General features: G+C 40.3%; 1 protein-coding gene across 2 annotated transcripts in view; it reads right to left on the bottom strand.

Moving 5' to 3' along the window:
* Positions 1 to 18733, bottom strand: part of B4GALNT4 (beta-1,4-N-acetyl-galactosaminyltransferase 4) — a 210661-nt gene that overhangs the window by 13803 nt on the left and 178125 nt on the right. For both annotated transcript variants that reach the window (XM_039353242.1, XM_039353243.1), the window contains 9 exons: positions 13834 to 13977; positions 13023 to 13132; positions 12371 to 12471; positions 9431 to 9513; positions 5611 to 6886; positions 5002 to 5315; positions 3984 to 4137; positions 1403 to 1475; positions 1150 to 1303 (listed from right to left, as the gene is read on the bottom strand). In XM_039353242.1, the coding sequence (XP_039209176.1) occupies positions 1150 to 1303; positions 1403 to 1475; positions 3984 to 4137; positions 5002 to 5315; positions 5611 to 6886; positions 9431 to 9513; positions 12371 to 12471; positions 13023 to 13132; positions 13834 to 13977 (2409 nt within the window). The remainder of the gene's footprint in view (positions 1 to 1149; positions 1304 to 1402; positions 1476 to 3983; positions 4138 to 5001; positions 5316 to 5610; positions 6887 to 9430; positions 9514 to 12370; positions 12472 to 13022; positions 13133 to 13833; positions 13978 to 18733) is intronic.

Genomic DNA, 18733 nt, shown 5'->3' with positions numbered 1-18733 from the left:
GTGATCATTGTTTTAATAGTATGGATATTCCCAAGAGTCATATTTTTACTTTTATTTTTAATGTGTGTGTGTGTGTGTGTGTGTGTGTATGTATATATACATACACACACACACACACACACACACACACACACACACACACACACCTATAATAAAGGTAAAAAAGGATATATGCAGTGTTATCTTCATTTTAGATATCAAAAGGGTTTTGCGGCTCCCAGTGTTTTGTTTTTGGTGGGAAACAGGTCCAAGTGGCTCTTTGAGTGTTTTGGGTTGCCTACCCCTGGTCTAGTTTAATGAAGAGAAAGATGAGGGGGGACATGATAGCAGTGTTCCAATATCTCAGGGGCTGCCACAAAGAAGAGGGAGTGAAGCTATTCTCCAAAGCACCTGAAGGCAGGACAAGAAGCAAACGAACCAAAGAGAGAAGCAACCTAGAATTAAGGAAAAACTTCCTCCAAGATCCCTTCCAACATGATGATGATGATGATGATGATGAAGATATGGGGGAAGAAATAGGCTTAACGATAGTTGTACTCAAACTATATCAGAGACAGGGAATTTGTAACCTTCTAAGTTTGCTGAACTACAAGTCCCAGCAGTCCTAGTCTGAGTGATCAAAAGGGAGGGGTGTTGGGAATAGGAATTTAGCAACATCTGGCACAGGATTTTTGCCTCTGGTCTAAATCTTTCCCATGTTGTCTTCTCTGTAAAGACAGTGCCTCTGGAGAAGAAGCCATCTACTCCGTATTTCCAACAATAGTTACAATTGTGAAACAGATTTTAGGAGATGAATATTGGGCAGAAAGGAATGTCTACTGCACAAAGCTCAGATGATCCTGAAGACTTTAGAGACTAAGCATATGGCCCCATTTATACAATAATAAGTAATTAATAGCAACAGTATGGTACATATTTAAAAAAAGAGCATACTTCCTCTCATCCCTTTTCACTAAAACAGCCACACATATGCTGACGGCTTTCAACGAGCAGCCCCACTTGGCAGTGTTATCATTTAGTGCTTTTTATGTCAAAACCACTTAGGGAAGGCCTCTTGAAGGAATGCGCTAGCCAAGATTCCTAATTCTCTGCCTGAAAATGCTACACCAATTCACAGGCAATAATTTCCCAGCAACAGCAGCCCCTTACCGTTGGGTTCTCGTGGAGAGCTCCCGCAGCCCAGTCTCATGACAATGGGTGCATAGGCCAGCTTTCCCTCCACACAGTGTTTCCGGATGCTGTCCAGAATATTGAGGGGAAAGTGAATGTGCAGGTCACAAAGGAATACAATACTGCTGCCATCCTGAAGGGTGAAAGAGCATTACAGGCAGGCCGTGAGTAGGGGACAAAGTAGACATTCAACACCTCCAGGAAGGCCCTCCTACTTCTCCTTGGGTCTCACCTCTATGGCATCCACCCCAGCCTGTAATCCTGCAGAGCGCTCAAAGTTCCCTGTGCGTTTCAAATATTGGTACCTGTAAAGGAATGGCAGGAGATAAAGGCACAGTGGTGGGGAAGCCAGCAGAAAGCACAGTCTGTTCAGCAAAATGGCTCTAAATACCAGAGGTTTCCCAGTATCAGGGAAGAGACTATAAATCAAAAAGTGATTATTCTAGGCCAGTGGTTCTCAACCTGTGGGTCGGGACCCCATTTGGGGTCGAATGACCATTTCACGGGGGTCGCCAAACAAGGCTGTCCGCCATTTCCCCCCCCTTTTCTGTGGCCACGCCCCTGGCACCCGGTGATGTATAAGTGGTTGGGGGTCACCACAACATGGGGAACTGTATTATGGGGTCTCGACATTAGAAAGGTTGAGAACTACTGTTCTAGGCGGAGAAGAGTACATGACAGTCAAGAAGATGATAGGCAAGAAAGTCGAGCATTTTAACTCTTAACTCTTTAACTTTTCAACCAAATAAATTCATATATTACCAAAAGTTCACCCGTAACTTTTTTAATCAGTGAACTCTTCGGTTGTTTTTAGAGGGAAAGTTCATCATCAACATTTTCTTGTTCATTGTCTTTTTTCCAGAATGATAATTGAAGCCAAGAGACGTAAAAACAAATGAATAATTAGGAACTGTTCTTTAACTTGCAGCCCTATGAATTCAGATGAACTTTCATAGATTAATTCAGGAGGCATGCTTAACAGGGCATAAATTCTATTTAATTCAGTGGAATTACTTCTGTGTTCATATCCACAGGCTCTTGTTGCAAAGTTTTAAGTCAATCACAGGACCACTCCCTCAGCTCTTCTGGCTTTTCATTACAACTGTTTATTATTACTTTCCTCCTCCCTCTCTTTTTTCACCTTTGGTTTAAATCAGTGGTTCTCAACCTTTTTAATGCCACGACCCCCAACCGGTCGTAAGTCGAGGACTACTCAACTGGTCGTAAGTCGAGGACTACTCAACTGGTGCAGCACCGTTTACAGAATGGGACTTTTGGTGGGCTCAGCAGGGCAGAGCCAGCCTGGACAATTCCTACTGGCTTTTGAAAGCCAGTAGAATTAGACTCTATTCAAGAGAGTCTATTCTATTGGCTTTCAAAAGCCAATAGAATAAAAGGGAGTAGCACAGCTAAGGAAAAGGGTGGAAAAAATGGCGGACTGTGTTGTTTGGCGACCCCCGTGAAATGGTCGTTTGACCCCAAATGGGGTCCCGACCCACAGGTTGAGAACCACTGGTTTAAATCATCAATAGGAAGATAAGGAGTCTCCTTCTTCTCACTGCAGATAATGAGCAAGGATGAAGTATGGGCAATTGTCACCCTCTCTACTTCTCCGCTCTTTTCTTTTTTTTCAAGCCCCTAAAGGTGATTGACCTTAAGTTGCCATACTCTCAAATGGATATGCCTAGAAGATCAAACTGGAGAGTGGCTAACTGTTTTGTGTCAGCTAGGACTTTTGAGCATGCTCAAGCTAGGCTATAAAATCACAGTCATAGCTGTCTCTTCTTCTTTCCTTACTCTATGTCAGGGGTTCTCAACCTTGGCAACTTTAAGACTTGTGGACTTCCAGAATTCTGGAAGTTGAAGTCCACAAGTCTTAAAGTTGCCAAGGTTGAGAACCCCTGCTCTATGTTAATCCTGGGGACAGGCTCCATAAAATATAGTAGTAACTTCAAACTGCTTCTTCTTTCATTGCTTATATCTGCTGGCTCTTTGGGTTCTCAAGTGATGTGGTTTCCTTCAGTTATATCTGTCCATTGGCTTTTGGAATAATTAGATCAAAAACACTTAGCCAAAGTATTAGTTATTTATTGATACACTGACACACTATAACTATGACTGGTTGTTTATTGATACTGGTTGTTTATTGATTGTTTACTGGTTGTTTATTGATATTGATATTTATCCTTTTCAATAAATAGGATCCATGGAAGTTGCTTTGGGAATCCTTTTGGCTAAAGAATAAATAAGAGGTGACATATGTATCTATTTTTTTTCAATGAGGTTCACTTCCTAGTACGTATGTTCACGGCTTAGCTTTAACCTATCAATAAAACTGATTAAAACCTACAGCCCTAGGAAGGTTACATGCATGTTAATTTATTATCTTGATATTTACAATGGTTAATAAAACTTGGAACTCATCCAAACAGATTTAATAGAGTGGTGGCATTAGTTAGAGACACGACACACACACACAACTTTGATCTCTGTATAGCCATGCTGTTGTTGGCATTTCTTTTTTGTATACACAAGCACTGGTTCTTTTGTGCTGGTATCCTTTGCATCTGAAGCCTCACTCTTCTACACAGTGAAGAAAGCAGGTTGTTTGCACATAATGTGGCAAGTTTAGAGAGGAAATTGAGCAGATTTCCCTAGTGGTTAACTGAACCTACCATATGTTGCACAGAAAAATAGTGGGCAACATTTGCAGTCATTAAAAGAGATTTGAGAGTTTTAAGATTTAGCTGTGAGGACTTAGGGAGAACCATCAGAGGAAATGGTTCTGGAGCTTTCATCACTGCTTGGGTTACCTGGGCAGGTGAGCCTCCTGAAGGGCTTTCTCCACATTCATGTCATCACTATCAAAATCCACCAATATGATATTGAAGTTGGCATCCTTGGTGTTCAGAAATAGGCTGGCCATATCTGAGATGAACTGCTGTATCCAGCGTGCTTGGTTCTTCACTGCAAGATACGAACAGGGATTTGGGGCATTTTAACACAAAAGCTCAATAGAGTGTTTATATGGAAACATTCCACTAATTAAAGCAGGGGTCTTCAAACTTGCCCCTTTTATGACTTGTGGACTTCAACACCCAGAATTTCTCAGGCAGCGTGCCTGGCTGAGGAATTCTGGGAGTTGAAGTCCACAAGTCATAAAAGGGCCACGTTTGAAGACCTCCGAATTAAAGGCTTTAATTATTCTTATGGACTCACAATAGCAAGGGCATATGGACAATTCTCAGCACAGGTTTCAGTCATGACCTCAAAAGACTTCAAAAGTCTCTAGCCCAAAGAAATTCAGTATTTGAGCATTACATTCTTCTAATAGCAGAACAAAAGAATTATACAGTGAAAAGATGCCAATATAGCTAAGCACCAATATAACTGCCTTATCACCTATTGATCAGTGCATCTTTGCTCCTTCTGTAGTCTCATTATAGAATATGTGATTTACCAATGCAAACAAAAACACATAATTTAAGATCTGGGATACAGTATTCTTAATTGCTATTCTCCTTTCACGGTGCACAGAGATTAGCTAGGGAGGAACAGATCTCACCCTTCTCTCATTTCCTTCCCAAATGGAGCATAGACAGACTTTCCTCCCATAATTTCTCTCATTTCATGTCAACAAGGTCCCACGGGAACAACAATGAGGATTAAAAAAGAATATTTGTGTATTCCAGGAGAAATTTCTTTTCCAAACTTCTTTCAACCCCAACCCAACTGCAGTTGGTCTCCGGTTTTGTTTTCCCCTCTGCCTCATATGTCGTGCCTGGGAAAAGCAGCCTTTCAACCCTGGAATACAGGGGGCAAATCACCTACCTGGGACAACAAAATGAACCATAACATCATGCCTCCAGCTGAGCCGCAAAGGTCGGCAGAGGATGGGTTTTCCATACAGAAGACTCCAGGCACTAGGTGGTGGTTGAGATTCAGTGGCTACTGTTGCAGGCCCTTCAGGGTTGACTTCAGTGCTGTCCTCTGACTTGCCCTGGTGGAGCAGGACATAGATGTATTCTGAGAGCCGGACCGTTCTCTGACCCCTCTCCATCAGCTCTAACTCCATCAGATAGCGGTTGCCTCGGGCCGTGTCTCGCCGCTTCTCAACATTAATGATTCGCAAGAGAGTGTAGATGCTGGGGGTGGAAGGACAGAAAGCTGTCATATGGAAGCTTGGCCCACATCAAATACTCTCCTCCAAGAAACTATCTTGTATCAGCTGTACATCCATTCATTTAGCATTTTTTAAATCTCCTTTATTCTGACAAAATCCTGGGCAGAACACACACATCCTACAAACACACAAGTGTAACAATTTCCCCTAGAGTAGTACACCTAATTGCTGAATGGAAGGCTGAAGGGGAACCTCATTCCACCCTTATCTATTCTGGTGATAATGCCTCCCTTCACACAATTCTCTTCCATTCTTACCCGCCATTCTTCTCATTGAGTTTCTCCATATACTGAGCCACCACATCCACCACCTCGCTCTCACTCAGCTGCAAGTTTCCTGAAACGTTGCACCTCAGATCATTCCAATCTGAGCGGAGCAATTCAAAGTCAACAGGGCTGACACTAAACGTCCTTTGCCAATTGATGGAGTCCTCTAGCCAGCTCTGCTGTAGCTCAGAATTTTCGTAGCTATAATCAGACACTTCCTCTTCCACTTCCTCCTCCTGGGTCTTCTCAGGGCCTTCAAGCCCCTTCTGCTGAGATTCTGTCATTTCTGATATCTGGAGGAAAGATGTCACTTGCATCCCTTCAGACAGCACTACCTCTGAAGAATTGAAATCTAACATAGTCCTTGCTGGAGTGGTGACCTCAAAGTTTTCTTTGCTGAACAGCCCTTCTGCAAGCAAGACTGAGGCACTTGGATGCACCTGCCGCTTAATACTGCCTTTAAAAGGTTGCCTACCATAAAATTGTTCCCATTTCCGGCTGGCTCGTAGGCCTTTCCTTTTAGAAAAATCTGCTTCCCTAGTGGCATTACCAACAAGCAAAGATGTTCTATGGACAGAGGGAGAATGAAGTTTGTTGGAGGGAGCAGAGCGACCCTGAGGGATCCGGGAGTTCCATCGCACCTTCCTTGGAGATCTAGGATAGAGGAAGACTCCAGGGAAGACATCCTTCTGTGATGGGGCCTTCTTCTTATTGGGCTGTAGCCTGGTCACGTATACTTTCTCTGGAGGTTTCTTTGTCTCTTTCTTGGATTGTTTCTCTTCCCTAGGACTCTGCTGCTTGGCCTTTCCAACAAAGAAGGGCACAGAAAGGTGAGGTTGGAGGCTGAAAGAGCTGCCTTTTTTTGAAGACGACAGTAGTCCCTGATCAACTTCCTTCCTTCCCTTCTCCACATCTTGTGCCCAGTTGAGAGATCGGCCGTTGATGATGACATGTTCTCCAAAGGGTGCTGCATTCTCATAAGCCTGGAAGCCCTTAGATGAAGTCTGAGGACTCAAGCTAGGTTCACTGCTTGGGCCTACGGAGACAGGTTGCCTTGTGAAGTCTCCTTCTTTGTCAAACTTATTTTGCTTCTGATGAAAACTATTATAGTCCATATTATTCCCATAATCTTTTGTGGCTAAGGGCCTATCTTTTCTCTTCTTTCCAGTGAACACATGGGCATCCAACACACTGGGGCTCTTGACATCAGGAAAAGGGTCAGTAGGTTCAGGACTATCAGCACCTTCTTCCTCCTCGTCAAGGAAATCTAGGAAATTATTCACAAAGTAGGTCAAATCTTGGAGTGGTATCTGGGATTGGTAGGATGACTTACAGGTAGGGAGGGTGTGGCAGACAATGAGATAAAGAACAAAGCTTTAAGTCAATAGGGCCTATAAGAGGAGACTGAGAAGAGACTGGGAAGGTAGAAAACAGCAAACATTTAGAATAAACATAGGCTATCAGAAAACAAAGCCATAATATTCCTGTTTCCTAAACTCAGCAACCTCCATTGCTCTGATTGTAAGGCAGGGATAACTTTCTCTTAAATTCAATTTCCATGAATCCTAGACAGCATGGCTAATGGTGAGGGATGATGAATAAGGCAGTATAACAACATCTGGGGGTGTGTAAGAGACAAGTTGTACCTCCCTGTTCTAAATAAGATACTTGAGGATATAATGAAAAACAATGGCCTTACAGGGTAAATAAAGGTCATTGTTTTTCATGCTTCCAGTCTATTCGGCCAACAAATTATTGTAAATGTGTTTACAGAATTATTTTGTACAAAATAAAAACAATATACACTATATAGATTTCCATATTTTGTTTTTTGGGGACAGAATTAGGAATTTGAAACTTGGTTAGTTTCAAACCAGAAGAATTAAAATATTTTTTCTCTCCATATAATTAACAAAGCCTCTTTATTTTTTTGCAAAGAGTCAAGGGTACATGTTGCAGAGGCTGAAGGTCTAATATTTTTGTTACTGTGAATCAGGTTTAAGTTAGGAAAAGTATTGATTGCATTTTAAGATGGTTCTCAGGTTTAACAGTGTCTAGATCAGGGGTGTCAAACTCTATTTCACTGAGGGCCGCATCAGCATTGTGGTTGCCCTCGGGGGGGGTATGTGTGGCCAGGGTGGGTGCGACCTACTGGGTGGGTGTGGATGGAATGGGTGTGGCCTACTGGGTGGGCATGGCCAGCTCTACATCATTCGCGTCAAAGGTGCCTATGGGGGCCTGGGCAGGAGTGGGACAGATCTGAGGGTCTCTGGCAGAAGGGGGTGGGACTGGACAAGCGCCAAGACATGGTCCATTTCTTCATTCCTCACAAAGGGTGACACCTCTCCAGCATGCACCCAGGGGGCGGGGCCAACATGGCAGGGGCTGGCTTCTCGTTGTTTCTAGACGGCCTTGTAGAGCTAAGACTGAATGCATTTCAGCATAGATGGCCACCACAAAATTGTACATTGGCTCCCAGCCAGCCTGGGCCAGGGCCAAGGCAGTGGGGGCCATTCCCTCACCGTTTCCAGGATGACTTCGAGGGTCACATGAAACTGCTTCATGGGCCGCATCCGGCCCCCGGGCCTTGTGTTTGACATGTCTGGTCTAGATGGCAAAAATGGCTTCCTTGGTTGGGAGGGGCTTTCGAAATCCAATGTCGCAAAGATACAGGCAAGAGCAGAGATCAGTGAGTTGCTGAAGGTACAGGGGAGTCCTTGCTTTTTGGTGGTAATTGGGATTGCAATTTTAATGGCTAAGTGATGTGGTCATTACCCAACTAGATCTGATTTTACAACCAGTTTTACTTCAGTCAATAAGCGAATGACTGTGGCTGTTAAGCAAACCATGTGGATGTTAAGCGAACTTGGCTTCCCCAATTGACTTTGCTTGTCCCAAGCTGACTGGAAAGGTCTTAGATGTAATGTAATATATGAATGACCATGGGGAAAGAGGAGGAGATGATGCCTAGGAAAGAATCAGACAAGGGATAGATGCCTGCAGTTGGTTAACCGTCAGGGAAAGAAACTTAGGAAAGACCCAACCTAATGGATCAAGCAGTTAAAAGTGGAGGCGGGAGGTTTTGTGACTTCAGACTTGCAAGATTCTGTTAATGTAGCCTTACAATAAAATAGAATCACTTCATCTCATCATATTTCCTGTCTGGTTTACCTGAGAGGGCTGACACAAACCATGATCATCTGACTGCAACCTGCTGCAACTGTTGTAAATGCGAACGAGTTGCTAAGAATCCAAACTGCGATCACATGACCAGTGTTGTAGTGTGATAGTCATAACTGAGGATAGATTGTAAGTCACATTTTCTGAGGCTGTTGTAACTTCAAACTGCCATTAAAATGATTGGTCATAAGTCGAAAACTACCTGTACAGGATGCTCCCCACAGAACAGGACCAGAATCAAATACTTCTGTGCATAGGTGGCACTGCATGCCTTTAATAAGGCCACGTGTATAGCCAGCAGGATATGCACAAAACCAATATCTTTTTATATATAAGAAGAACTGATTTTCACATTGGTTTTCTGTTACAGGAGCAGAGTTGTCAACGCTATCTAAAAAAGAAGTGCCTGTGTAAATGCATTCAGAAATCACCCCAAAACATTACTTGTCACAGCTGGAAATGTAAGCTCTGCAAGTGGGTAGTACAAAAATGTTACCACAAGTCCTGCAAGCGAATGGTATTATCATAATACTGCTGGCAGTCAATGATTCAATAGCTGCTTATAAAATAAGTTAAAAACTAAAAGTGGCCTCTGATTGGCTGGATGAAGCTGGATCTTGGGAATACTCACTATCAGGGTTCAGGAAGAGGAAGGCTCTCTGGTGTAGATCCTCCTCCTCTTCATCCATTTTCATGTACTTAGAAAAACCAAATCTGGAATTAAAAAAAATAACATTTCAGATGCAGTGTATGTATACCTACACAAACCCATATGCAGTCTGTGTTGCTCAAATGTATCTGAGAGTCTTGGCCTACATTATCCTATTTCTCACAGATTTTAGAAGGGCATTTTAGAAACTTATAAATATTGCAAGGGTAAGTTTTTGTGAGTCACAGCTTGCTTCACTAGATTTCTGGAGTAGTCTGCCACACACGTGTACTCACCTAGATGCACCAGTACTGAAGGACAGAGATAGTTGTTGAAACTGAGTTTCTGAACACTTAGGTAGAAAAGAACACAATGCATGTCTGATTAGTAAGTGGAGCAAAGCATGGGAAAGGTAAGACTCTGTCTCAATGCCAGTGTCAGAGGCACTCATATCTAAGTCACAGAAATCTGTACTTCCTGTACATGACCCAGTTGTAATTAAAACTGGCTCAAGTATCAGGAGAGTGTCACACAGAGGTATGTCAAGAGCCCCCAGTCCTCCAGTAATCCTTCTCCGTGCGGTTCATGCCTTTCCTGCAAATGTTTGCTGAAAGGGCCTTCCAGACATCTGTGAAGATTCTTCACAAGCTGGAACCTGAACAGATTAAAATCACAGCTCATGTATAATTTATTGTAGAGACTCCTCCCTGCAGCTGTTGATAGTTAAGAAGTGGGACTCATCAGCACATGTAACATGTCATTCAAGGTTATTTTAATCATTTTTAAAAATACGACCGAGTAGGGTTGGAGACATCTTCTACAGAGTTTCATGATCAAGGATAGCCATGCAAATATGGCTAAGATCAGTTGGGATGCCTGGGATGGGAAAGAGAGGCAAATCATTAGGGAATGGGTCAACAGTATTTGTCCTCTAGCCTTTCTATCATCATATGGGCTAGAAGCCCAAAGGTCAAATATCTCTTACATTCTTATTTTATATTTCAAATAGTTCCACAGAGTTGCTTTGCTGTGCCCTCCTCCTGCCCCAGAGCTGGGAGGAAATCATGTCAGCATAAATCGTGCTGCTCCTAAGGACCATCCAACATGAGGCCATGCTGTGCTGCTTTCTGTGCAGTTTCTCCAGTGGCAATATGAGAGCAGGGACTGGTACTGTTCCTTGGTTACATTCAACTGTCTCTAATGATAGGAAAGGCCACTATGAAATGATGTGCAAAATGTGCATCTGGGTAGTGATGTGTGCTAACTGCAATGTGGTGGCTTTATGGATTTGTGCTACTCAGGTGAAGCCACTGAATAGGTGTTCTTGAGAGTTAAAGGGCTTTTCGTGTGTCTCAGAAAAGTGTTCAGCTGTGGGATGCTCTGCTCAGGTACATCTTCATAATTCCTCCAGTTTTATTTCAGATCTATTTATCAACTACTACTGGTAGATGGTGGCAAAAAAGACAAAACCCCCCTCTTCCTTAGCCACCTAGCGATTGTCCAGATTTCTGTAACTGAGATATAGCTATAGTAGTGCATTGTTAAACAGCTGGAGATTCTTTACTAATTCATTTTTTGTATAATTTTAAAAAAAGATAAAAACTAATACGAACTAATGGAAAATAAAGAAATAAATCAAAGAGAACCCTAAAAATTCAAGAAAGAAAAAAAAAGTAAAAGAAAAATAGGAAAGAAAGCAGTAAGATAGAAAGAAGTAGTTTCCAATTTTCTTTAGAGCAGCTATATGCACAATTATAAATTTATCCCTTATTCTATGGTGGTTGTGCTCTCTTCTTTCTACAATTTATCCAGTCTAATAATCAAAGCCAAATATGGTAAGTTCATTTTTTTCTGATTCATGCAAGACGTCTATAAGGCGTTACCATGCAGCAATAAACAAAGTCGTTGCCTATTCTCTGATCAAACAAATCAATTTAGCCATTTCAGCAACTTCCACCAGCTTCACCCCTTCATTGATTCATGTATCACATCATAGCACACATACACATTTTGAACACCCAAAAGGATAGAAGGGGAAAAAATTATAACTGTCTGTACCAGGTTGTGTGTTATAAATAACTTTTTTTTTATTAGAAAGAACATTCCAAGAAGAGAGTGGCTGAGGGACATTCCCAAAGAGCACTGGGCACTGGGAAGGGAATATCTCATCATATGGGCCACAGAAGCACAATTCTCTATTTCCATTACACTTGTTAAGGCAGAAAAGGCTAGTCATGAAGAAAGCTTCATGATCTCTAGGTCCACCAATCATCAATACTTAAAGTGGGGATGAGGAGGGAGGATCTCCCTGTGAAAGCGTGATAATTTTAGTCTCACACAAGAGTCAAGAGAGCAGCACAGAAACAAGTGTCAGGCCCCAAGACTGAACGAAAGAAGGTGGTTCCATCACAGGACCGCTAGATGGATTGCAGCTGAGCAGATCTGCATCTCTGATCATCTCACCTCAAGCCTCTTCCCCCATATGTCAAGGAGCCATATTGGTGCAGTCATTAGAATGCAGTGCTGTAGGCTAACTCTGCCCACAGCCATGTGTTTGATCCTGACTGATTCAATGTTGATTCAGCCTTCCATCTTTCTAAAGTCAGTAAAATGAGGACACAGACTGTTGGGGGCAATAGACTCTGTAAACCACCCAGTGAGTGCTATAAAGCAATATATAAGTCTAGGTGCTGTTGCTATTGTCCAAAAGAGAGCTTCTAGAAAAATACTTCTTTCAAGCCATAACATCTTGGACCCAGCTTCAACATGCCTCCTAGATGAGGCTCCATTGCAAACAGTAGCAGGTTGTGTGGATGAACCTTCAGCCTGTTAAAAGGTAACATACTTCTTTCACCAATGGACTTTCTACACTTCAATCATTTCTTTCAGAGCTGCTTTGTAATGACTCTCCTTCATACTTACTTCTCCAGGTAAAGTGGAGACTCTCTGTAGAAGCATTTGTTCTCTGACTCCATGTGTGTAAGCCGGGTGAAATCATTAGGATAAACAAAAGAGAGGTAGACCTGTAGAAGGGGAAAACTGATGAGAATAGTCACCATTAAGGTGTCTATCATCCCAGTTTCAACCGAGACTAAGGAAAAAGAACAGATGTGTGGATAATCTCACCAGGAACAAGCAAATCCTAAAACATGATTATTATACAAGACCATAAACTTTCTTAACTAGGATAAGAGAAATTGTTAAGGTCTGCATCTCAATGTATGTGTTGTGATAAATTTAAATTTAAATTTAGCTTTTATTTTCTTTTACTGAGAAACAAACTTCCACTCCAGGATATTGTGGCTAAAGAAACACAGGGATTAATAAAAGACATTCAATATGGTTTTGGTATTCAGGCAGCAATTATCTTCCCATTCTCTTCTCTATCCTTTCCCAATTCTCTCTTCCTAGATTCACCTTTCCCCCCTTTTCTGGTTTACTAATGTTAATGCAGTTCCTATTAAAACATTCTGATCATTCTTGATGCTGTTATTTTGCATACTAACAAGAAATAATAAAAAGACAAGAGATGTGGGCAGGGAAAAAATGGTAACAAAGCCCATCAGACACTTACAAATTGCAGGCCCTGATAGCGGGCAATAGGAAAGTCCTTCACCACATATGTGGGGCTGTAGGCACAGGGGACCAGCACATTCTCCACATGGGATGGCTCAATCTGGGGAGCTGAGATAAAGGCAATTAAGAAAGAAGAAATGAGACCTTTCTAGACCACATGATGTTCCAGGGTCCACACGAACTCAACGTAAGTGACGATTCCCTCCAGATTGTGATCTTCTTGTCTGATTTATAATAATAAAAAATAATAATAGTAGTAAAGTTGGAAGGGACCTTGGAGGTCATCTAGTCCAACCCCCTGCTCGGGCAGGAAACCCTACACCATTTCGGACAAATGGCTGTCCAGTCTCTTCCTAGTCTATGACAGTCACACTTAATTTCTTCAGTTAAATGCCAGATATTTGTTATTTTGACACTTTATGAGGAGGGATTTTGCTTTATGTGGAGAAGCACTTTTTTAAAGAACATTCTTCCATCCAGCATAAATAAACGTGATCTACCTACCCTGGTGCATTATAAACAATATTGGACCACCTTTCATTATTCCCATGCTGAAGTACCACAATATTCCTGGTGAACATCAGGTTAGAGAGATCTATCTTGCCCTTTCCAAAGTTCTCAGAAAAGTGGTCAATTTCACATACATAAACATTTTTTATGAATGCCTGTTTAATCCTTTGCTGCTCACACAGATATTTCCTTAGCCTAATCCCCAAGTGTCTTGTTTTATCATACTTCAGAGCATAACACAGGTTCCTAGTATCCAACTGGTTTTCTCTTAGTCAAATTGTTTCTTCTCTCCCACTTACTGAGGAAGAAAATATCCCGAGGGTCAGGCTTCAGCATATCAGCTCCATGTTCATCCCTTTGTGCCCTCCAGAGGTAGCTGTCAGAGTGGCTAGCAAGAGACTGAGGCACATGGTCTACCTCATTCATTTTCAGGCTGGATTCATCTGCGGGCAAAGGAAGAGAGGGGCAAGAAAAGAGGTTGTGATTATTGAATGTTAAACTTTCATACCTTTGGGTGTTTGCACAGCAAAGGCAGCCCACATTTCACATTTGTTAGAAATAAGTATTGAACAAGAGGCGTCTTGAAATAGATTCCTAGCATTTTCACAAAGCCTATTAGCTGCAACCAACCTACTCCCCTGAGTAGTAATGATTAGTGGTTTCTCCTCCTTAGTCTGTTCTCTTGTTTTTATTAATGTCATTTTCTGGGCAGTATTTCAGTTCTGAGAGTTTTCTAGAGCACAAATGGTTTGGCATGTATGTGCACTTGTGTGCATGTACACACATAAAAACACACATGGCATGTTTAATGTATCATTTGTTAGAAATTCTTAGATCAAAGGCTCGATTTACAGCATACTTTTTGATGAATATGTCACTGCTTTCTTCATGAAAGTATACTACTAAATCTGGTGACCTTGTTGCAGATCTTGCTTGGTATTTGTTTCCTATTTTCACCTTAATGCCTTGCCATTTTTGTTACTGCCTGCATACCTCCTTTGTGCTTATCAATTCTTTCTTCTCTGCTTTTTTATATTCTATGAAAAATTGTAGCCTTTTGTTATTTGTGATTATTTGTTTGTTTGTTTGTTTTCCCTACGGTACTCTTCTTGAGGTGTTTTGATTTAGATTTAGGCATATGTTGAACTATTATTTTCTGTTGCCCCTGGAAGTTGGATAGTGCTTGTGACCATTGCCCATGTGTTTTCCTACCGTAGTAAAGGCTCACTTCCAGACACAACTGGTTGTTTTGAAGGCGACTTCATTCCTTCCAATCTCACTTGAGTTTCTCACTTGAGCTTTTAGAACTACAGGGATTTCATCAAAATTATGCAAAACTAGGCTACATTTTATCTAGGTATAGGTAATTTTCATTTTGTATGCAGTGTCTTTATTTTTATTAAGCCTTTTTACCAACTCAGACCTTTAAAACGTGACTGTACATCCTCTTCAAGGTTGGCTGCTATCTAGGTGTGTGTGTGTGGGAGGAATTTCCAGTAAAGATTGTTAGAAAAAGTGATTCCTCTCTTTTGAGTATCATTAATGGTATTCACAGTCATTATTTTTAGAAGGCTCCTAAGGGGAAGAGAACTGCTATAGAACTACACTACTGGGAGATATATTTTGAATATGCTATTATTTGGGTATTTAAATCTCTTATTGAGATTGAATCAGGATTTACTGTATCTCTTCCAGTAGTCCCAATTTATCTAATTCTCTTTCCAGCTACCCATAACTTCTGCCTTTCTAAGACAAATGACAATTTATTTTACATCTCCAAACACCTGTTTTAGAGAACTGTCCATCTTTTTAACTTCTTTCATCTCTTTCATCTTTATAAATCTTTCATCCATTCTTTTTTTTTCAAAAACTGTCAATTTAGTATCCAGGAATTTGGCCCATTAAGTATCAAATGAATCAGTTAACTTATTGCTCAATTCCTCAAATCTTTTTTAAAGTAAATGTGGTATAATTCATCTCTTTACAGATTGCTCTAGCGATCCTCTCCTCTCTTTTGCTATTCATGCTACTTTTCTGGTGGTTGGCATTGTAATATTGTAATCCAAAAAGGAAAGTATTTCAGTTGCCAGGGGAAAAGTAAAAGGAAAGCCTTTTTTTTTCTGTTTTGTCTTTCTGTGTCCTTAATGCTTTAGTTGTCTCAAATAGCACTCTGTGGTTATAGTCAGCATCACAGTCAGTTTCATATTACTGTACCCTTATCTTTTGTTTTGTAAAATCCACCAATTGTCTGTACTCTATAATAGTAAACAAAAAAGCATTCCCACAAATGTTTGTTTTATTGCTCTATTTTAATTCCAAATTATTCCAAGGTTCATTCACTAAAAATAATTAATAAATAATAAAAATATAAAATAAATTTCAAAATAACTATCCCCTTCATCTGTTTTCAACTTTCTTACATTCACTTCTTGTTAAGCTTTTTGATAAAAGTCTTTTAAATCATAAAATCTCTTTTTTTCCCCTTTAGTCCAGAAAAAATGTTGGGTTACCAAGTGGAAGTCTCTTACCCTGCAACTCAGAAAATATCTCTTTAGCTGTAAATTAGTTACATCTAAGAGTATTTTAGAAATTGAGGCTTGTGTGATTCATGTATCCCTACAGACTATATTAAGATTAATTTATGCTTCACCAAAAAGACATATTATTATTGATAGAAATCTAACAAAAACCTAATAGAGATACTAAAAAGAACAAGACAGAAACGGCCACATTCTTTCGTTGTTTATTTTGGTTCTTGAAATAGTGGATAAAGATATAAAATTAAATGAGAGAATTGTGAAAGTAAAGATTTTTTAAACAATTCTAAACCATTTTGCAGATGACTTGATGTTGACTTTGGAAGATCCCTTAAAGGGAACTGAAACATTAATTGGAAAACTAAAAAAAATGGTGCATTAGCAGGGTTTTAAATTAAAACTAAAGATAAAAATGTTAACAAAAGCATGAAAATAGAGATCAAACAAAACTGATGAATAAAATGGGTTTTAAGATTGAGAAGAAAATGAAATATTTGCATATCGCTATGACAAATATGAATTGTATCTGATTTCAAAATAATTATGTTGCTAAGATGAGAGAAACTACTGTACAATTGTCATTGCTGGGGAGAATTTCTATAATAAAAATGGAAGTCCTGCCTAGAATGATACTTTTGTGCCACTTAAACAGCGCCAAAAGAATATATCTAAATTTGTGTGGTAAGGGGAAAATCTTTAACTATATTAAACATGAGTTAAATATAAAGTATTACAAGATGCAAAGGAAAGAGAAAGATTGCATTGATCTGATTTGAAGACACATTTTGCAGCTTACTGTTTGGTTTGGATGAAAGAGTAGATGCTGCTGAGAAACAAAAGGTTTTTGAAGTTAGAAGGATATAACCAGAGTTTTGGGTGGCATGGTATCTGTGGCATGATTAAAGTAAAAGTTAATGTGGATTTTAAAAATCATTACGTTATATATGACATATTGCGAATATGAAATAGATACAAACCCAGATTGTGCCTAAAATGTATTAGTGACTCTCAGCACAAGAAGGGTTTTATAGATGAAAAATCACAGGCAAACAAAAATGACTAATTACCAAGAAATATAATTTTGTCAAAGGGAATAAAAATAAAATGAAGAGAAGAACAGATGCCATTTGTTTTCTTATTTTGCAGTTATTGGGAAGATTTAAAGTAGACTAAATAATTTGTTTCTGAATATTGGAGAACTCAGTGTGAGACAGAATTGTGTACACATGGTAACCATGCAATTTCTAAAATGTATACACTTACTGAAATGTGAAACAGAACAACAAATAAAAGAATGTACAAGTAGTCCTTGACTTATGAGTGTTCATTTAATGACAGTTTGAAGTTATGATGGCCTCAAACCACAGTTTAAAAAACATTAATCTACCACTGCACTGGTTAATCCTGCACTGACCATAATCTCATTTAGGGCTTGCTCAAAACAATGCTCATCAAGCGAGTGTTTCAGGTGAATCCTGTCTCCCACTAAAGTCACAAAAAGCAGCAGTATTTATCATCATTTTCCCCCAAGAACTCAAGGCAATGTCCATAGTGTCTTCTCCTCCCATTTTTCACTATCACCATGACAATTCTGACAGATAGGCTAGGCTGAGAAAGTAGGGGTTGCCCAAGTCACCCACTGAGATTCTATAGCTTGAGGGTGGGTTTGAATTTGGTCCTCATTTCACATCATGCAGTCAGCACAGCTGTCCATCAGGAGAAAGGCTAAAGGCATATTTCCATTTCCAAGATCTTCACATGAACCAGGACCACATAATATAGCTGAACACATGATATTGATCATATGTGAGTGATGTCAGTGCAGGGGAGGCTGGATCCTTAATTGCTCATGTGCTGAGTGTGTTGTATCTAGAGCAACATGCAGTGAGTGTTGTGGTGCTATATCGGTGTCTTTCCTCCACAATAATCCAAGCAGCTCACAATCTCCACAAGGGAACCTATCACCTACCTCTTACTTGGCTTCTCATCTGCCCCAAGATAATTCTTTGCTCTTTATACTGGAGTCTGCTAACTTCAGCTGGGATATCAACTGTGCTTTTGTTTATTGTCTGTACTCTTTGTTGGTTTTTAGACTTACAGTATACTATTTGCTCTGTCCCCTGCCCTATTTTGTGAATCCCAGAATAGATTATGGGCTGGAGAAAATAGGATGGAAACATCCTTCTTCTGAACTTCCTTCAACTAGTTTATGTTAGAATCTGCATTTATGTGTGTGTGTGTGGGGGGGGAGGGAACATGATTTCTCTCCTACATGATTTCTTAGACAAGAGCAGTATTTTTTAAATACCACAAACCTAAATCTGTAATTTTCTGGATTCTGGTATATTTCAGCCCATAAATAAGCCAAGCATCTTTTAAAAGGGAGGTGATGGGTTGGAATAGTGAGGCGGAAGAATGATATAGTGTACACCGAGAGTATTAATTGCACCATGTATCACACTACTGAAAGAGCAATGGCTGCCTCAGCAGAGGGAGAAAAATGTCAATATTAGTTTTCTTTCCTTATGTCAGCATGAGATCCTGGCAGGTCTGCTGGAAGTAAGGCAGATTCACCCATCAAAGAAGAATAGATGGTTCCATTCTTATCTGTTTCTGATTCTCTGGTGCCAAGATAACTAATGCTTAGAATACAGACTTGGCT

This window comes from Crotalus tigris, unplaced genomic scaffold (assembly GCF_016545835.1).
Source record: "Crotalus tigris isolate CLP2741 ecotype Arizona unplaced genomic scaffold, ASM1654583v1 scf7180000018504.2861643, whole genome shotgun sequence".
Classification (NCBI taxonomy): Eukaryota; Metazoa; Chordata; class Lepidosauria; order Squamata; family Viperidae; genus Crotalus; species Crotalus tigris.
This window is presented reverse-complemented; position numbering and strand designations above follow the sequence as displayed.